The 20,123-nt window shown below is 41.0% G+C and overlaps 1 protein-coding gene across 3 annotated transcripts in view; it reads left to right on the top strand.

Annotated features, from left to right (window-relative positions):
• LOC107270187 (zinc finger SWIM domain-containing protein 8) overlaps nucleotides 1–20,123 on the top strand; it is a 70,065-nt gene that overhangs the window by 43,846 nt on the left and 6,096 nt on the right. For 2 of the 3 annotated variants that reach the window (XR_003060454.1, XM_025087609.1), the window contains exons 3-21: nucleotides 11,311–11,562; nucleotides 13,625–13,806; nucleotides 13,882–14,192; nucleotides 14,270–14,702; nucleotides 14,787–15,035; nucleotides 15,141–15,434; nucleotides 15,527–16,147; nucleotides 16,246–16,422; nucleotides 16,499–16,685; nucleotides 16,931–17,057; nucleotides 17,136–17,292; nucleotides 17,491–17,690; nucleotides 17,796–18,288; nucleotides 18,367–18,495; nucleotides 18,579–18,792; nucleotides 18,880–19,199; nucleotides 19,271–19,375; nucleotides 19,510–19,877; nucleotides 19,948–20,097. Coding sequence is in view for 2 of the 3 variants with exons in the window: in XM_025087609.1 (XP_024943377.1) it covers nucleotides 11,311–11,562; nucleotides 13,625–13,806; nucleotides 13,882–14,192; nucleotides 14,270–14,702; nucleotides 14,787–15,035; nucleotides 15,141–15,434; nucleotides 15,527–16,147; nucleotides 16,246–16,422; nucleotides 16,499–16,685; nucleotides 16,931–17,057; nucleotides 17,136–17,292; nucleotides 17,491–17,690; nucleotides 17,796–18,288; nucleotides 18,367–18,495; nucleotides 18,579–18,792; nucleotides 18,880–19,199; nucleotides 19,271–19,375; nucleotides 19,510–19,877; nucleotides 19,948–20,097 (4,969 nt within the window). In the remaining variant the exon portion in view is untranslated. The remainder of the gene's footprint in view (nucleotides 1–11,310; nucleotides 11,563–13,624; nucleotides 13,807–13,881; nucleotides 14,193–14,269; nucleotides 14,703–14,786; nucleotides 15,036–15,140; nucleotides 15,435–15,526; nucleotides 16,148–16,245; nucleotides 16,423–16,498; nucleotides 16,686–16,930; nucleotides 17,058–17,135; nucleotides 17,293–17,490; nucleotides 17,691–17,795; nucleotides 18,289–18,366; nucleotides 18,496–18,578; nucleotides 18,793–18,879; nucleotides 19,200–19,270; nucleotides 19,376–19,509; nucleotides 19,878–19,947; nucleotides 20,098–20,123) is intronic. The other variant, XM_025087610.1, reaches the window with a different exon arrangement.

The raw sequence follows: 20,123 nt of genomic DNA, 5'->3' as shown, positions 1-20,123 counted from the left end.
TCGATTTTATCAGGCAGCGCGCCACGCCGCACCTTCCCTTCAATGGCAAACGAAGGGAGCTATACTATACGTCAACGTGCAGAAAGAGTCCACGGGTGATAGTGCTCTTTGGCGAATGGCCAGCTTCCACTGTTACATACAGTTAAACCGGAAAGTTCGCACCTACATTCACTTTAGCGATCTGCCATTATCCCGTTCTCGCCTAGTAGAAATTCAACGCGATGCTCGGCCTCTTGTGCACGTGCATGTCCCTCGTGAAATCCCATTGCCCACTTTTGTACCTACCACCTAACCGTATACGCATAGTATACATGTAAAGGATATTCACGGGAAATGAAATTTCGTTGAGCTTCATATTTTGTAGGATGACGCTATATTTCAATGGAAATCACATTAATTCTTCCGCCTTACTATATTATATGTATGTTATATACATTTTTCTTCGCTACCCATATAATCTATGAGTCAAATCAATTTTTTTTTTCTGGGAAAATCGCAATTATGTACAGTGGACTTTGCTTAGTTTCATTATTGTCTAATTGCCAGCTAGATATATCCGCTCTTTCGTACGCTCTGTGTACTACGGTCCTTAAAAAGGAATGCAATTTAATTTCGCGGAACCCTCTTGCAAGCAGTTTTATTATGTTAAAAGTTTTTACGATCGAATGACGCATCTGTGTGTATTTAACATCGCCCGGAGCTTTATGTTCAAATTAAAAGAGCGATTCCTTGACTCGCCATCGCGCCACGTTCTTTCTCTCATTCGTTTTGATTGAATTTTCCGCAGTAGCAAACGTCGCTTCATATAAATGGTAATTTACCAGCCATTTTTCCTTTTCACCCCAACCCAGCCGAACGATGGCAGCTCCCATTGTACGACTGTATTGTTATCAGTATTATCAGGAAAATACTATACGGAATCATCGAACATGAAACAAATCGACATTCAATCAATTTGCTATAGTACATTTTATATACGCGCAATAAGTTACCACGATCGTATGCTTCACGTAATAATCGTATTGAGCCCGATAATACAAAGCAATTGAAATAATTATCTAATACAATTACCAGGTGCGCATCGGTATTAACAATGAAAATAAACATATAATCGAAAATTAATTTTTGATATTTCCACTCGAAAGCGACTATATGCAATTCGTGAGAATTGCAACGAACATAATCTAAGGGTAGTTCAATCCCAATGGAAGATGCGGGCGCCCGCAGTTTATGTTATATCCGTCAACCATCTATTATAGAATGCAGGCATACATGATATCCATCCATATATACAATATACTTACATGCATGCCAGTTAACAAACGTTATCCCTATCGCACGTGTGGATTCCCATTAGTACACAGATTTCCCGTGACATGTTACCAGTAACGTACGAAGTCAGATATCAATCGAAATATTCATTCTGCATACGATAACGAAAAAAAGCGATTTCTCACATTACCCAATTTCCTCTGCAGGTTAAGTATATTAAAATTTTAATGAAATCATTTTTCTACGTTTATCGTTAAAAAAAAATTCATAAAAATGGAAAATAATAACGATATACTCGATACTGGCAATATTGTTATGAGTTGCACGTTGTTTTTATTGGTACCGTATATCATTTCGAATCGCGCGCGCATAGGAACGCCATTAAAAAGTGGAATGGTCGAATATCGAGTTTTGGCATAAGGTTCCCTACTAAAATTGAGTTCGCACAATATGCATGGGTTTATGGTAAACATTAAATGCATGCATCTACATGGTATCGCGTATGTTTATTTCCTTTGCATTGCATACATGCGTCATACTATCATCCACAACGGCTTATGGCTGGTATCGCATGATGATTTATCGTCGAATTATCCTTCTGACCTGAACTTTTTCGTGTTAACTATTTATCGTAACCATATACATACTTATACTTATACTTATATATGTTGCCAGAGGTTATTCGTTCATTGCGATCTAAAGTGCCAGATAGGTGCTACAGTGATCTATAGGTGTATACACAGAGCCGGGATAAATAATTCTCAATAAATACCTAAGTACAGAGATACCCGAGTGATTACAGAATTACAGGTATTAGTGATCATAATCAGTCTTGATTCGCTGGCTCCACCCTCTAATAGATTGCTCTATTAAATGCTTACGTCTTATAGGTACGTGCATATAGACATGGAGTCACATTAAAACGAAATTCTCACGATCAGATCAAATAATGCCGGAGGCATTTCTCTGTGATCGGTACATCCGATAACGTTATATCCACTCGATCTACCTAGAAGGCGTAAGATAAGGCCCAGAGGATGCTCCATTGTAGCACTTACACTAGGAACCATACCCGTTACGTGTTCCCCAATGGATCCTCGCGAATTCCTTGTTTGCTATAGCTAATTGGAGTGCTATATTGGCTAGTAGCATGGGCGTAGTTTGAACTATTCGTAACATTGGTTATCCATAGTAGGGAAGTTCTCCTCCGTTAGATACAAATCTAATCGAGATCAAGTGACTCATCATTGTTAACTAGCGTTAGGAATATTCTGGTTTATGGTAACTGGCTACTGTGTCATACAGAGATATACGTTATGTGTGGTACACGTATAGGGTATGTACGAGGTAACTTCTGCTGTTCTTAGGATTTAGTCTGTTAGGTATGTATGCGGCTATTGCAGTACATAGGATTATCTGTATACGTCGTTACCGTGTATTGCCCTGGGAGAGAATCAAGGATGCTTCTCCATATTCAGGACACTATCCAAGGTCTGAAATTTTGCGGTACGTATCTTCGCATCCAGCACGTTTCTTCCGGAAGTCGCGTTTCTGCACGATATGATGTGATCTGTACTTCTCTTACTAGGATTCCTATTGGTCGCTGCCAGACGTGACGACAATTCAAGATTAGAGCTTATGAGACGTCGTGGCCAGGTTTCCTCAATATCGGAGATGCTCATACATACTCGATTTTTAATGGATAATACGAAATTTAGATGCGGAATGGAAAAATCTTATTTACCAGTGACAGCCCTCTGGTGTACGTTTGCTCAACTACTTTTCGTTGGATTATACGTTTTATCGAGGACGATCGTGGATCCGTGTTTCGCTGCTTCCCTCTCTCGTCTTGGCGGAAGTATCGTAAAGTCTGATTAAAAAGTTTTCCAAAGCGTCGCGCGTCTCTTTTCTAATGTCGAACTTCTTCTTTTTTTTTCTCGAGTTTTATCGGTCCCCGATAATAGAAAGTCGATTCCCTGGGTTTTGAATAAATTGAGAGCCGAGCTTTCCGCTCCTTCGCGTTCTCGGGTGGCTAAGTGATTTTATTCGCGCACTGCTGGGTAGACAAGTCTCGAAGAACTTTCAGCGTTATCGCTATTGTTTCGGTATATACCTAGATACGCGTTCTGGTAGGTTTACTTTCCAGTTACTCTTTCTTGCCAACCCTCAAAGGGGAATTGGAGCTTTGTCATAATATCGGGATCCACGAGACATAACGAAGGGAGAAACCGTGTTACATGGGAACCTATTATAAACAGGAATTAATTAATTTTCCATTCGATTGGTGCGTGTGTACCACCGCAGACTGAACCGGAGGCTGTTCAGAGAATTACGCAAACTCCATTGCTATCCTATCAGGGTGGACGACCATTGACGATAATCCCTGCGTTGCCGTCACGGTTTTGTGAAACGGTAGAAAATTACATTGTATGACTCTGCCGCGTGTAAGTTATATCTATACCCGCTAGTATTCTCTGACGCTTTTATGGGGTACAAAAATGTATGTTATTCGTTTCAGAGATTTTTTATTTTTTTTATTACCACGTCCATTTACCGACATATAGATGCGAGTCGAAAACTTTGTATTAAATTTCGGTGAAAAAATTACGTGATTTCGATTAATTCCTTTTAACAAATTTTCGCACCGATTCATGGAAATTTTGTCACTCTCAATCAGTCCCATTTTCCCGTGGTTTTAATGCAAAACACCCAGTGCACGCTTCTGAGTGACAACGATAAATAAACCTTCATTGTTGGGAAGATCTCGAATAACATGTTTTGCCGGACGTAACTTCGCACGATACGAAACGGCTTATTTGTTTTGGCCATTCGATTCTATGAATGGGGCTGTTTTTTCCTGCAAGGCTACGCGAGGGATATTGCGCAGAGAAAGAGAAAGAGCAAAGTGCGAGCAAACAAGCATTTGAAATTTTTGTTAAACGAAACGTGCTTCTGCGAAATTGCCAAAGATATTTATCAATACTTCCCCGAGTAAGATACTGTACGAAGTAATTTTTCGTCGGCGGCTTTTCGTCCATGTCCGAGTCATACGAATGCACGAAAGATTGTCATATCGAATTTTTAATTTTCGCACCAATGAATTCGCACAGCTGCCCGGAAGATCAGAGTAAAATGTAATTTCCTCAAATTTGCCTGTGTCGCTTTGCCTTTTGCGTAGGCAGTGAAATCCTTTTGCGAAGTGCCCTTTATAACGAGACCTATACCCGCTGGCTCCCCGCCCTGCTCCCTCTGACGCAACTATAACGAGATTACGAAATATCGAGCTTAGTTTTGCGAATGCGCTAAACTAATTTACGTAAGCAGCCGAGGAAGAATTCCTCACTTAAATTTTTTTGCACCCACTGTCTCGCTATGTTACAAATATAATTATCCTTATTCTTTATCTTATCACATTGTAATTTTGCAAATATAATTTTCATTCAGACTCCCACGAGTCATCGTAATTGTTTTGCAACCGGATTAAACTATTGTCCTTTAAACGTTGATCGATCAGGTCAAACCCACTTCGTCCTAATGTCCCGGGCTTTGCTTGACATTCGTGACAGCCACTATAATTAGCTAGCACGGCACAAGCACATCGGTAACTAGAATCTCGTAGTAGAGAATGGTGAGATTTATTATGTCTAGTCTCTGCTCTACGGTTTATGTTACCCATGGCGAAGTGGAGTCTTACACGAAATGCCGGGATAGTACCGCTCGTAAACACAAGACCCTTCGTCTTTCAAATGCTCTACTGGTTTACCATTCGCCACGATGGGGCACGCACATATAAAACTTCCAGGATACTTTCTTGCGCTATCCTTTACGTAACAGGACAGTTTCTGTCGACCGATCCGTTTGAGAATGGGATCATGGATCGCGTCCCAAAGAACGGAATTTCATTCACGAGCAAAAATCCTGTAAATAATCAGAATAATGGTCGCTACGACCTGGGAGAAAGTAAAACGGGCAGACAACAATTTTAAATTGCATGGGTTACCTCAGGAGGAATTTTGGAATATATGGAATATATTTTTCATGCAATTTTGTGTATCTTTGTCGGTTAATGTATAGATGGGAACCAATCGGCTACCTGTAATATCTATGGGATACCTGCATACGATATTGTATATGGTCTCGCACTATCGATATACGCAGAATCCGTTGTTAAAATAACACTTGGCACTCCTACCGTATATACGATAATAAAATTTTCGAAATAATATAATGCGTTCCCTATATATACCGATATATCGATCGTATCGATATAATAGAAACGACAGTATGTTAACAGCAAGGAAAACCGAGCAACAGACTATTGCGTTACTACACAGACATTTACCACCACGTAATACTTGTCGTGTCTTTGATGGCGACTTTAGATTATGCCAAGTTTCAAGTCGAGCACGCTCAAGGAAGTGGTTCTATTATATTATCAGACAAAACGTACCCTGCGATATAATGGTCTGTACGTAAGCATTTATATCTGTTTTACATGATTTCCGAGAATTCTCGATATAATTATACCGTGCATGACCCTTGGATTTATATACAATTTGATGAGGGTTCATTGTGTAAGGGATTACTAAGAAATTTGACCTTTGCGAAAGGGTCCTCTCACGATAACTTTCCATTGTGTCTTTCTTTCTTGCCTTGGTGGAAGTTTCGCTCTATCGAGTGCCGCTATCCTTAAGCTCATTACACACGGAGTACCGCAGCGCCGTCATATTCAGTTTTATATATATATGTATATACATATAATATATATGTATATGCTTAGATACTTCGCAACGCTGTGAAACTTTATCGTGTTGCATATAAAGCTTAACGCGGTACAGCAGCGTGTAATATGCACTTAAGATATACATGTATATTGTATATATACGGTAGTACGTATAGCGTAGGTAATTTAACACACATCGTGTGAACATTGCTCAGAAAAGTATGGCTTTCGAATTCATTATGAGCTTTCATATAAATCAGGTTATGTATGCACGAAGTTAGTGTTATTACGTTGTTCGAAATCTCGATGTTCTACGAAAGAATATTTGGAATTGTTATTCACCGGTCTCTACTGTTTTAAGTACCGGAGCGCTTCTACGTGTATTTCAGTTTATTTTAGTAATTTGATTAAACAAACTTCATTATTCCAACGTGGACTTTCACAGGGGACTTTCTTCTTTCTCCTGATGTACTGAAGTAGCTTGGTATAAGCTTTTTCCATGGCGTCATACTGCTTGGGACCTTTAGTAGTATTTCCCGGACTTCTTAATTATGCCGTACCTTTTTTCTAAGGCAATTAGAATATTTTTCTTTTAAAGAGAAAAGAAACGAAAGTTTCTACTCCGATCGGCGTTCATTTCAAGTCGATTTATTGAATTCCTTTCAAAGTATCTTCGAACGACATATTTTTTAAATAAAATTTTTAAATATTTCATTTTACAGATCGCTCCGATTTTCCTTCAAGTATTCCTCCATGTGAATAGCAACGTTGGTGTATTCGCGGAAACTTCAAACCGCCACGAAGCGTCCAGGGGAATCAATAAAGGTCGAACGACAAACCGGATAACCTGTGCGGATGCTCGTCATGTTTGTTGGTTATGTTTCTCTGACGGGGAAAAAAAAAAAATTCCCTACCATTATGGAATACAGGGACACAACTGGCATGGGTCGTAAAATGCCACAATTCCTATGGGTCTACGGTGTTCCGTGTTGCTAACCGCAGCAACATCCCTTACTGACCATCGAGAAGCCACGTATTTATGTAAATTGCAGACGGTGTAACCACTACGTGGAAATGCGCCAAAAAGTTATTGCAACTGTTTGTCACGACGAGGGATGAAAGATAACAAGGAAGGGTTAGTTAATAAAGGAAGAGAAGGATACTCAGTGCATGTACAGGATGACAATAACTTGTTCCGAAGCAGCACCCGTCGAAAAGTCGTCAGGAGAAGCAAGAAAAAAATACGCATTGCGCAAAACTATTCACGTACACTGTCCCAATAAAAGCTTACACGCGTAACTCCTAGCTACATACTCAGCACGAGGTTTTATAAGCATGTGATAAATGGGTGTGGGAATTAATTCATTAGGGCCAAGGGCAGTCCTAAAAAACACAATGAGGCTTTTCATCGAAAAACTTAATCGTTGAAAGCTCACTGGCTTTGTATTTCTATTTAATATACTATGGTCTTTATAATTTTGCCGACAGATTACGGCTCGTAGTCATTATCTACAAAATCGTTACACGTTGCCTCTCAATTTCACCACCGACAGTATTAGTCACGTCTGGCTGGTGTGGCTGCTAAAGAAATATTTCGATGGTGTCCCAGGTTATTAAACTTTATGAACGTTGACTTCTGAACTATTTTTCCGGGCGTAATTACACGTTATTCTGGTCGATAGAACATGCGAGTTGGTATAGCAAAGCGGATGCCGTTTACCGTGTATTTGACTGTTCGTGGAAACTAGGTAGTACACGTCGGCTTATAGATTTAAATAGAGCTTTCATGTACTAGGACAAGTAGAGCTCGTAGATAGGAAAAAGTTGGGACGTGAGAAATTAAAAGAATCACGTTCCCTGGTAACGTCCAAAAGTGATATTGATGGTGGAAACGAAGTTCAAGACGTAGAAGTGCAGTAGGGATAAACGATAATTCATTAACGCCATCAATCATAATTATAGAAGTTTCGGTGAGAAGCTTTCTTCGAGAAGTACAAATCACCCACCATTGTCTATTTATATTCAATTTTGACGTTACCACGTGGCAAGGTGTTCAAATTCCAGATTGAACTTATGTAAAACTTGCATCCCTGTTCTCATACAATCTACGCATTTTTTATTGAAGTTTATATCGCGGGGATAATTCACTTCACAATCGATATAGAAATCAAGATTCCTCCTGATCATCTGACAAGGACCTTGGTATCGTCTTTTAACTCGCTTTCTAGCATTGTAGTCACTCAAAATTACACTTACAACTTCCATCCCTATCCACAACAACCCGAGGCTCTGACCAGGTTAGACGTATAAGGAATCACGTTCGTCATCAGAAACGAGTCCCGGGAGCCTTCGATGCTCCCTGCAAACTGTTTCCACCAGAGGGTGATTAGAAGTTGTCAGATGAATGCAGGTGCACCCATATACGCGAAGTGGAGTAGCATAAGCGATCGCAGCCTGACGTGATCGCTCCCCTAGTGAGCACAGTAAGGGATGCTGACGCCAGCCTGAGACTCCCCACAGCTGGAACCGTCTTGATGTATTTACTACGGAGTCGACAGCGATACCAACTTGATATCGCGGAGAAGACATAGACCATTATATTTAGAAATTTTATTTTTAAGGTCTGATCGGTAATCTCATACTGATCTGGCTAAAAAAAAATGAAATCAAACGTTCGTCGCTACATTATGCGAAATGACTTTGCTCGACTCGATTGTATCGCTTGAACGTAGCAATGTGATATCGCTGTACTCAATATGCCCATCGGGCTGTGTTTCGGTTTCCTATTGATTTGAAACTGGTCAGTTCACGTGGATGGGAAAAATAATATGAAAACTGTCAGGAAGGCATCGATGACGGGCAGTGTACATACACTGTGCATGGAGCGTACCTAGTTATACAATATTACTACAAAGATGAATTGACTACCTGTCTAATGAAATGGACCTTGCGTTAAAGTTATTAATGAGTATTATGTTTATAACTACGTTCATTATCATCGCTTTGAATTCAGCCTTCCATTGTTATCACGGTAACCTGACAGTGATTGTATACTCGATCACTGGTTATCGAGACTCATTGAAATGGGACCTTGCTCGGCAATGGACTCCAGGGTAGATATACTGGTCTGTCCAGGTGCATGTTATTGATTGCACAGGAAACTGACATTACTACGTACACCTCTATGCTATATGTTATTCTATGCGTGTACTGTGTGTTATTCATGTAGAAAACTGTTTCAAAGCCGCCTTGGTTTCATATACCAAAAAATTCATTTCGGGCTGGCTATTTAGATGTAGTATGTGAAAGGTCCATACGATTTCTCCAGACTCCGTTAGCAGCGTGGGAATTTGAAATTTTTGTTAATTACGAGATCTTCATCAGAATTCATTCTGGCTCTTTGGAAATTTGAAATATGCCATGAATAGCTGTATATTAACTGCTATGTAGCCACATATGCCATTACGTCAGAACGAGAACAGATATTACATTGCGTTCCCTTTCAGTCCCTTTCTCATTGTAATTATCGTTTCAATGTTGAGCAGTTTGCTCATTTGGATGTTTGTACAGTCCTATGTGGGTTCATATGGTCTTCTGGTCATTCTAATATGAATTATTATGTCATGCGTAGAGCCAAGATTTTGATATTGATCGTATACCATAACATTGTACATAGATACATAATCGTAGATATCGTCTATAGAAGGTATCTTAAATATATAATGAAATTATGATCCCGTAGAATTTTTTTTTTTAGAAATCTTTTATGTAAGTAAATTTTACTCCATCAATTTCTTTGTTACTGTTTCTACATAAACAGTAGGTGTATAAACGGACTAATGGGTTTTAGTGGGCGCATTGTTTCTAGTATTCTACACAATTCATCAGTGGATATAGTCCTGGTACGGGCAGAGGCTGGAAGCTGGAATTCGTGTAATGTAGCGGAAATTAGTCGTTTAGATCTTCAATGGAATTTGTACGTCCGAATGCGTTTGAATGAGCAACGAGGAAAAGAGAAATTTAACCGGCTTGAGATCAGTGTAAAGGAAAAGATATGGCGCCCAATTGATTTCAGTTTGTTAGGACGAAAAAAATTTTACACTAAATTTCCCCTTTACATTTTCTTTAGCTTTTCCATATCTTTGTATTACACATTTCTGCTTATTCGTATCGGATTTTAATATATTTTTAATACTCCCTGCAGCTACAAACGCGCTAACTCCCTAACTCGCTATGAAGTTATCCACAACACGACGTTTAACTGCTGCTACCAGTGTCAAAGATAATGTAAAACCCGTAGTGTACTGTATTGCTGCGTACGATAGCCGTAAAGTAGAGTTTCAACGACTTCTCCAACGATTTACAATCAGGCGGTTCTCCTTTTTTAAAAGTCAGTACCTTTCGATTCCGTGCAGTTGTCGGGACGTAACTGCTTATATGGAACGTTGAGTTTTAATTGGCGTATGCCCTTTAGCTTATAATTCATCGCGTCGTTATTCACGCAAAGGTATACCCAATCTCCGGATGGATTAATTTGTCAAACGTTTGCGTAAATGGGAAAAGTTTTTAATGACTTTCCAGGTTTTTTTTTGTGGTCGCAAGAGAGTTGCCTCGTAAATATCGGGGAAACAATAATCGTAAAACACAAGATCCGGCAATATTGGCAGCTCGCTACTACTTCGCACGAGATAGATATTGGTACTTGGGAATATTTGAAAACCCGCTAAATGTTCGTTGCTGTAATTCTATAGGATTATTCAAAAATTGAGATTCAAATTACTCCGCGTTACCGTATTCACGATAAATACCACCCTTGTATTTTATGCATATGTTTGTTCTTGCGTGACAGGGATACGCTTTTAAAATTGGTTCCAATTTTTTTTTTTTTTTTTTTTTTTTTTTAAATTAATCGACAGTCGTTTCTACCGAGCTCTATTTCTCTTTCGGTATCTCGTATTCCGTATCCCAGGAAGCATAATCCACTTTATGCAAATCTTGAATTAATGCGAATACGTTACGATGGCGTTTCCATGGGAAATTCAGATAAACGTGACCGTGCTCCTATCCGACGATGAAGTATGGAAATTTATGCCATTGGAATTTACGCAAATCGAAAAGCTCTGCTTGATGAGTAGGCACGTTTTATTTCAACATGGTTTTGAAATCCGATCACGCGAGTTCGAGCTGTAACATTATCACTTAACCAGTGACCTATGTTTATTTTCTATTTAAAAAATACAGAAATGCAACCACACAATATGTTTTTTTTTTACAAAACTCCAGTCTGATCGCTATCGAACAATTTTATTTTTTAGATGGACAAGCTGTACCGACTCTATGCGAACTGTCGGCCCGATGTGTCGCCTCGCACATCCCCTTCGAGCTGGTGGAACACGTTTACCCACCGGTACCGGAACAACTACAACTCAGGATAGCCTTCTGGAGTTTTCCCGACAATGAAGAAGACATCCGGTTGTATTCGTGTCTGGCGAACGGAAGCGCCGACGAGTTCCAGCGCGGAGAACATCTCTTCCGTTCCAGGAGTGTCAAGGATCCCTTGCAAATCGGTAAGTAAAATCAAAATTTCATGTAACAATAATAATACCTTTCTTAAATTCAGAAATATACTTATACCTCGTACCAAATAGGTATAGTTTTACTGTGTATTTATTTTAATTATATATATTATCTATTATGCCGATATATGTGGTATGAATTATTCAAAAATAAAACCATACTTGTGAGAAATAGGTCATATGTATTGGTTACAGCTGAATTCAAAGTCGCGTGTTTTTCGACACGACAAATAAATCCCTAGATACGCAACCAGCATGAAAATTTCACAAACCAGCTTTAATATTTAAGGGAGAAGCAACATCGGCCATAGCCATTTCAAAGCGTAACTCCGATTCTAGGCCATTTTCCAAATCGCATTTCCATTTGAAATTTTAGTCATACCCGTCAACGACTTTACGTGACCGGATTGGCTCTGCGACACTTTCGCGGCGTCGAATGCTTTTTCGCTTCTGGTGCAGATGAAATTCTAGCATTGCGAATTCAGCGCCATAGTGTGCAAACTGTGTAGTTTGTATATGCATAGGTATATGTATATATTATGGTATTCGATTCGTTTTGGCTGGCAGTGACGTTTGAATGTAATTAATCCTTTACAATTACGAATATCAGAGTAGACGTACGTCTACGTACAGATTGCAACTTGCCACTTCTGTACCAGCCGGAAGTTCGATCAAGAAATGTTGGCAATTCGTGAGAGAGAAAGTTTCCGTATTTGCTTCCGTTTACTTTACCGTAACCCACCGTAAAAGCACGTACGTGATATCTACACTATGCACTATGTACACATATGTGCACTTATGGATTTACGAATTTCACGGAACTATCTCCGGGTCGGTTCAATTCATTTTACTCGAGCGTTTTATATCAGGAAAATTCCCTGGCGCTTCTTGAAATAGGGGAACGCGCTGAGGTCAGGTTTTCAATTATGCGATCCTCTTCGTTCTCCTTTATTTCTATACGTCTGTTCCCTGCTCCCCCCCCCCTCTCTCTCTCTCTCTCTTGTAGTCCTTCACATTTCATCCCACACACTTTTCACCTTTTCTCGTTTTCTCTCATCTTCACCAGGAATAAAGCTCGAGGGCGATGCTTATTTTTTTTGGAGTTCTTCCTAAAGTTTTCTACAATACAGACCATCTAAAGCTTTATGGTGTATCTATAAGAGATTCAGTAGCACGCTTTCTGGTACTAATGTTTTTTGCCTTTCTCATAATTTATATTGACAATTTTTAAGCTTCGTCGCTGTGACGTCAATGATTTCTCGAGACACCCTTTATATTTGAATGAGCAGAGTATACGGATTTAATAAAATGATATATATATATACCACCCTTACGATAGATTTGTGCACTCGTCTTTGTCTCTGTCATAGGTTACGATTTCATTTGAAATTTAACGTCTTCGGTATTTTCTATTGACCAAGTTTTTGGTTGGAAAATTTGGAGATAATTACTTACTTCCTAATACTAAACTTGGTACGTGAGAAAAATTCTTGGTTGAATCCCAAAATGCTCAGAAAATTTCGTATGATTTGAGATTCATTGAGCCGCAGCGACGATTAATACCGTCGTCTTAAAGGCTTCAGTACTACTCCAAAAGATTGTCCGGTAAATTGCACAAAAAATATCGTGAGCCTCCGTTATTGCATCCTCATACTTGGGAATGGTAGTTGGGAGGGTGAATTCCACGTGCCCTTATAACGTTTCCTCCTTTCGATTCGTTCGGCTGTGAAATTAAGTTTTAATCAATGAAGAGAGGCGGAGGTTCTTAGACGTCGTTCGTGCATAAAGGACTCACACTTATTTCACTCAATGTACTTTTTCACGGATGTGAATACAGGTAGCTAGGTAGATGAATCCCTATTATTATTTATTGAACGCTCGTACGGGTATAGTCGCACCAAACGCAGGTGTCGAGCTTTCCTCAGATACTTTGAATGCCATTCTCATCCTGTCAAAGGATATGCGATACCAGTGGGTGCCCAAGCTCAAAAATACGTCGCTCAATATTTTTTAATAACGTATAAAGTCAAATACTCTTTTTAATACTTTCCAGGCTTCCATTTGAGTGCTAGCGTGAATATGCATATGCTGCCAACTTCTAATGGAACCAGGGCCCAATACAATGTCGCGGTTACGTTCGATCGGCGTCGGATCACATCCTGCAACTGCACGTGCACATCCACTGCGTATTGGTGTTCTCATGTGGTGGCCGTTTGCCTGCACAGGATACACATGGTAACTTTGATATAAAAGTGATACAGTTTGGTTAATATATTTCCTTCGTGTTGTTACAATTACTATGTTCTGTAGCCAACACACGTATGCCTGAGAGCACCGGTCAGCGAGTCCTTGTCAAGACTTCATCGGGAGCAGCTGCAAAAATTTGCTCAGTACCTCATTAGCGAACTCCCCCAACAAATTTTGCCTACCGCCCAACGTCTCCTGGACGAGCTACTATCTGCTCAGCCTAGTGCTATCAACAGCTACTGTGGGGCGCCTGACCCCACTGCCGGTGCATCTGCACACGATCAGACCTCATGGTACTTGGACGAAAAGACGCTGCACGATAACATCAAGAAGATCCTGGTTAAGTTCTGTGTGCCGGCTCCCATAGTTTTCAGGTGAGTATCGTTAGGCCGGGTTCGAGGTGGTTTTGTGATTTTAATGATGGCTGACGGATTCAATCTTTCGATTACAGTGATGTAAATTACCTGAGCACTACGGCACCACCGGCGGCCGCTGAATGGTCGTCGCTCCTGAGGCCTTTGAGAGGCAGAGAACCTGAAGGTATGTGGAATCTTCTCTCGATCGTCAGAGAGATGTTCAAGAGGACGGATAGGAACGCCATTCCTCTTCTGGAGATCATCACGGAGGAGTGTATGGCCTGCGAGCAGATTCTTGTCTGGTGGTTTAACACCAAGGTGGCTCTTCTTAACGGTACCGGTCATGGTGGTGGTAAACATGGAAATATGAACAGCAATGCTCACGCGTCTCAGCATGCTTGTTCATCCTTGTGCGATGAGATCGTTGTTCTGTGGAGATTGGCTGCACTGAATCCAGGTCTTTCCCCATCCGAGAGAGAAATTCTTCACGGTCAATTCACAGCTTGGCATATGAAGATCATCGACAAGGTCCTTATTGATTGTCATTTTTTCTTTTTAATTATAATTTTTATTAAATCGCACGGTGACATTGTCTTATTTTTTTTTTGGCAGGTCACCAAAAGTCGTGGCAGTTCAGTTTCACATAATTTACACAACAGGAATAACAGCGGTAGTCAGAATTCTCTGAAAACAGACCTCGAAGTGTTCACTGGATTCAAATCGGCTCTTGAAGCATGTTATCTAGATTGGGAGGAGTATACTCTGCCAGGAATTACTTATACTGCCGGAAGCAATCCCATGTATCACTGTCCGTTCACGTGCTTTAGGCATGCCGGGGATGCTAGGACCGAAGTGAATCAAGTTAGTATCCAAGTGAAAATGAGAAACTACTTCGGGGAATGGCTTATTACTCCATCACCCAGTTTGTTCTTGAACGTGAGCATATATAATTTTCATGTATGTCAGGTCAATTCGAGCCCGGCTGTATTAAACTGCCAACCGCCAACCTCTCATCATCATGGCAGACGACCCCTCAGTTTGGGTCTTGTCGAATTTAGCTATATGGACAGACGTAGGTTGAATCCTCGAGAATTCCCGGGTCTCTGCTCTAGAAATGGCGGCGACGGCAATCGAAGCAGCGTCAGCTCTGAGGGTTTCTGTGAAAATGACGTCGATATGCCCGACATTCCAGAGCCCCAGGTCGTCCTTGTAAGAAGAGGCTGCGGACAATTAAACAATTGTGGGGATACTGATTCCCAGGTGAGTTGAACAATTTATTATTTAATATACACACTAATTGGACTGGAATATTCGTAGTTCTTATAAGTAATTCTCTTTGTGATTCATTTCAGGAGGGTGGTGGAAGCGAGTCATCTTCCAACAGCAACGTTAGTCTCAAGAACGCTCAAGACTCGGACAAGCACCGCTCAAATGCCTCGTCCGAGACACATAGTGATAGTAGTGATAGTTGTAATAACAAAGGAGCCGAAGTGAAGTGTAGGACGAGTTTAGTCGAATATCGTGATCCTGTAGCCTCCACTTCGAGAGCAGCGGGCTTGTCGAAACCTAGTGCAAAGAGTGAGCAGGAGTCTGATCTTGAGAAAGATCCATCTAGGAGACCGTCTAAGGATGAGAGCTCGTCATCGAGTACTGATAGCCGATCCGGAGACGAGTATAATGTTTATTACTATGATCCTAAAGCGGCTGTTAGCAATGGGGGTGTCAGTAACAAGGACTCAAAGAGCGAATCGCTCGCGGCTACTGCTGCAAATGCCAGCGCGGTTCTTGGTAATTTGAAGAAAACCGAGGACCCTTGGGATATCCTGTTCGCTAGGGCTGAAGGACTTTATGCTCATGGTCATACTAGAGAGGCTTGTATTCTTGGGATTCAACTAGCGGAGGAGTTACTTGCTAATCCGCCTGATCTCATGATCGAAGTGCCTCCAATGCCAGTAAAAGGGAAAAGAAAAAAGGTGAACATTCATATAATGGAAACATTTATATTATGCCATCAATCCTTTTAGTGCAGAGCTCTTGAAAAAATATCTTTTTTTTTTTTTTTTTATTTCAGCAACAAGTGAATCCGGCATCCCATCAGCTAACGTGTTTAGCTTCTGCCACTTTAGCTAAGTGTGGGTTCCTGTGCACAGTTCTTGCGGAGAATCCGGAACATCATAACCTGGCATTTAGAGTGGGTTTATTCGGTTTGGAAATGGCCAGACCACCAGCTAGCACGAAGCCACTAGAGGTAATACTACATTCGTGAATGATAGGTGAAATGAAAATTACTAGCTTTCAATTCTAACCGTGGATTGCATGTTCAGGTCAAGTTGGCTCACCAAGAGAGCGAATTGGTAGGACTGTTGAAACGAATACCCCTAGGGCCTGCTGAACTAGCTATGGTTAAACAAAGAGCTGAACAACTTAAGGATGGAGTTCTGAGGTCAAGAGGCCATGCCCTTCTACCTATTATGCTGGCAAGCTTCATATTTGACGCTCTCAATACACCAAGTACGCTCAGTTTCAATTATCACATTATTATTACAGTATTCAGCAAGTTTATCCATGTATGTGATATCTGGAGTGCTTGTAACTGGTCTCATATGAAACGAACCGTCTCGAAGTTATAGCGAAGTCTCTGCCACGATTAAGGGAGCACATCGTGTCCATATTCTTCAATCGGGTTTTCAGAATAAAAAGAGTTAACCTTCGAATATTATAAGGCAGCCGATAAAAAATTAGGGAATGATTCGCAGGACTGAAACTGCCCACAGACGTTGACGAGAACCTTGGATTCGATGCGGCTGTCGCAGCTCTGGGATTGAAGGCGAATGTTAGCGAAGCTGATCATCCTCTTCTGTGCGAAGGAACACGAAGGCAGAGGTACGGATTCTGAGATACTTTACGTATTTTTTAAGTTTTTTAATGTAATAGTTTATATGAAAAAATATTCTTATCCAGGGGAGATCTGGCCATTACCCTCCTCGTACACTACAAGGACGAGCCAATGAAGGTCGCACGTATAATGGACAAGCTATTAGATCGCGACGTTCACCAATTGATAAAATCACCGATACTTAGCAGCTATTACAGTTCGAATCCTCCCACCAAAAGCCAGGCAAGTGCTGCTAAATCAAGTTATTTTCATTGTGTATATCATAGATCTTTGTGATTCAACATTTTATCAGTCTTTCTGCGCTCTGATGAATTCCATAATAAATACATACCATAACTAGATTCAAGCAGATAGTGATTCTTTACAAAGTATACATGAAAGATGTTTTATGGACTTATCTGATTTTATACGATTCTTCAGTTGGCAGGTTTCCGCCGTGAGAAAGCATGCTCCTCGCCCCTTACGGGAACAGAAGCAGGTGGGAATGGCGACAGTGTTGCTGGTGCAAGTAGCAGACCACACAGTAGCACCAGTGCGGAGCTTGAGAACGGTATAAATGCATTGACTGTACAACCTCAACCGGCGCAGCAACCTGTACCTACCAGAACTAAGGAAACAAGGTGGTTATTTGTACTCGCGATGAAATATAGGAGATAAATATCCCATTTCCTCGTTTGTGGGTTTCTTCCTTTCTGTGAAATTCTTAAAATTTTTATTTCCATCAGGTATAAGAGTAAAAGAGTGTATCCGTCGATTCCTAACCAACCTTCTGAAGCTGGTGCGCACTTCATGTGTGAACTTGCCAAAACTGTTTTGGCCAAAGCTGGTGGAAATAGCTCGACCTCGTTATTCACACAAGCTTCTACCAGTCAGAATCATCATGGACCCCACAGAGCGCTTCATATGTGTGCCTTTCAACTTGGTCTATATGCTCTGGGGCTTCATAACTGTGTCAGTCCCAATTGGTTAAGTCGAACTTACTCGAGCCATGTCTCATGGATAACTGGTCAAGCCATGGAAATTGGAGCACCGGCGATTTGGTTCCTTATTGATAGTTGGGAGGGTCATCTCACACCACCAGAAGCTGTGAGCATTGCCGATAAGTCATCTAGGGGCAGTGATCCGAATATGGTCAGGGCAGCTGCTGAACTTGCACTTTCGTGTTTACCGCACGCACACGCTCTGAATCCCAATGAAATACAAAGAGCAATTTTACAAGTAAGTTATTTCTGAATTTTTCTATCGATGGAATGTTCTGCTAAGGAACAATGAATTTGAACAAGCCTTGTGTTTCAGTGTAAGGAACAAAGTGATCTTATGTTGGAAAAAGCCTGCATAACGGTAGAAACTACTGCAAAGGGCGGTGGAGTTTACCCGGAAGTCCTCTTCCAAGTAGCCAAGTACTGGTACGAATTGTACTTGAGGGTAAGTGTATTATGTTTCGGTTATATTTCTGTTATGCTGGTTTTCATTGCGCGAAATTTTATAATTTATTTGTTCATGTATAGCATACACCTGGCGGAGAACAACAAGATGAAATACCCCACGATCCTTTACAATTGGATCCCAATGGAGCGCTTTTGGTAGAACCTGGACCACCTGTGGATATGACTGCTGGCCAAATGATACCAGGAGCAACTCAGGCAGTTGTTGTCACTAGCACACAACCACCTCCACAACCTTATCCACCTCATCCTACGATCAATACACTGGCGCCGCTAGGTAAGCACATTACGAACTCTACAGTTATTACAATACATAGTCGAATATCATAATTAAGGTTAATCCTTGACTGTACTATTTATTTAGGTATTGGAATGCCATATACAGTCGGTCCATACAGCTTCGTTCATCCTCATCATCCAATCCCGGCATTTGGTACACCCATGCCACCACATAGAGTAACACTACCTCCGCCACCACCTCACATGCAAATGTACCATCCAGCATTCCCACCTCATCCTGGACATCCTCAACATCCTCAGCATCCTCATCATGCACCTCCAGCAACTCAACCTCCACCAGTACCACAATACTATGCACCACAACCCACTGTCACTACAGTGAACGTACATCCACCTCCAGGAACACATCATATGTTTACCATACAGCAGCCTATGCCGGTTACCGTGAGTAACTCTTCAAGTAACGCTGGATTGAATTCTGTAAGTCTTTCTAGCAATACCATTTTTTGGCACAGGTTCAAGCAGGCATGACTGGACCTATTCCTGGCCAAAATGGTCTACCGGGACCTGCGCTTGTTCAAGCGCAACCAATCATATCGGCGGTCAGAGCTCAACCCCAGGTACTTCAGTTTAAATTCTTTATCTACTCTCTAAACAAATCTGGTGTAGCACATAGTTTGAACGTGCCGATAAAAACGGTGATATCAACATACGGTGTATCAATGAATTTATGTTTTACTGTTATTCATTTTAGGTCCATAGACAGAGTCAACCATTTAGCCCCCAACAACTTCGAGCACTCGTTGCTGCTTATCGGGTTGGTATGCTTGCGTTGGAAACTTTAGCGCGCAGGGTACACGATGATAGACCTCAAGCTAAGTACGCACGGAACCCGCCTTATGGAGAGGACGTCAAGTGGCTACTGAGAGTTTCAAAACGGCTTGGCACTCAGTATCTACATCAACTTTGCATCTGCACAGTTAACAGTATCGTCAGTCCCTTCGTCCTGCATGACGTTGCATTAGAAGCGGCGCATTATCTCTCCAGAAGCAATCCGGCTCTTGTTCTACAGCATCTAAGATCCGCTCTGCTAGCTCCTCTCGTACATAAATGCCAGCAGATGTGAGTCTTATCGCTCCAGATTACTTATCGGTGAAATACACGGTGTATCATAATAACACTCGTATTACAGGTACATTCAGTGCATGCATCAGAAATTGTACCATCTGATGTCTGGAGACTATGAAGATTTTGCGAATGTCGTTTGCGCAGCGAGGGCAGCTTTTCATATCACTCCTGATGGTCATACACAATTTAAGGAGTGGTTACAGTCCATTAAAAGGTAATTATTAGTTAACTATAACCTAT

Source organism: Cephus cinctus, unplaced genomic scaffold (assembly GCF_000341935.2).
Source record: "Cephus cinctus unplaced genomic scaffold, Ccin1 Ccin1_scaffold0709, whole genome shotgun sequence".
Taxonomy (NCBI): Eukaryota; Metazoa; Arthropoda; class Insecta; order Hymenoptera; family Cephidae; genus Cephus; species Cephus cinctus.
Note: the sequence above shows the minus strand (reverse complement) of the source record. Positions and strands in the feature narration are given on the sequence as shown.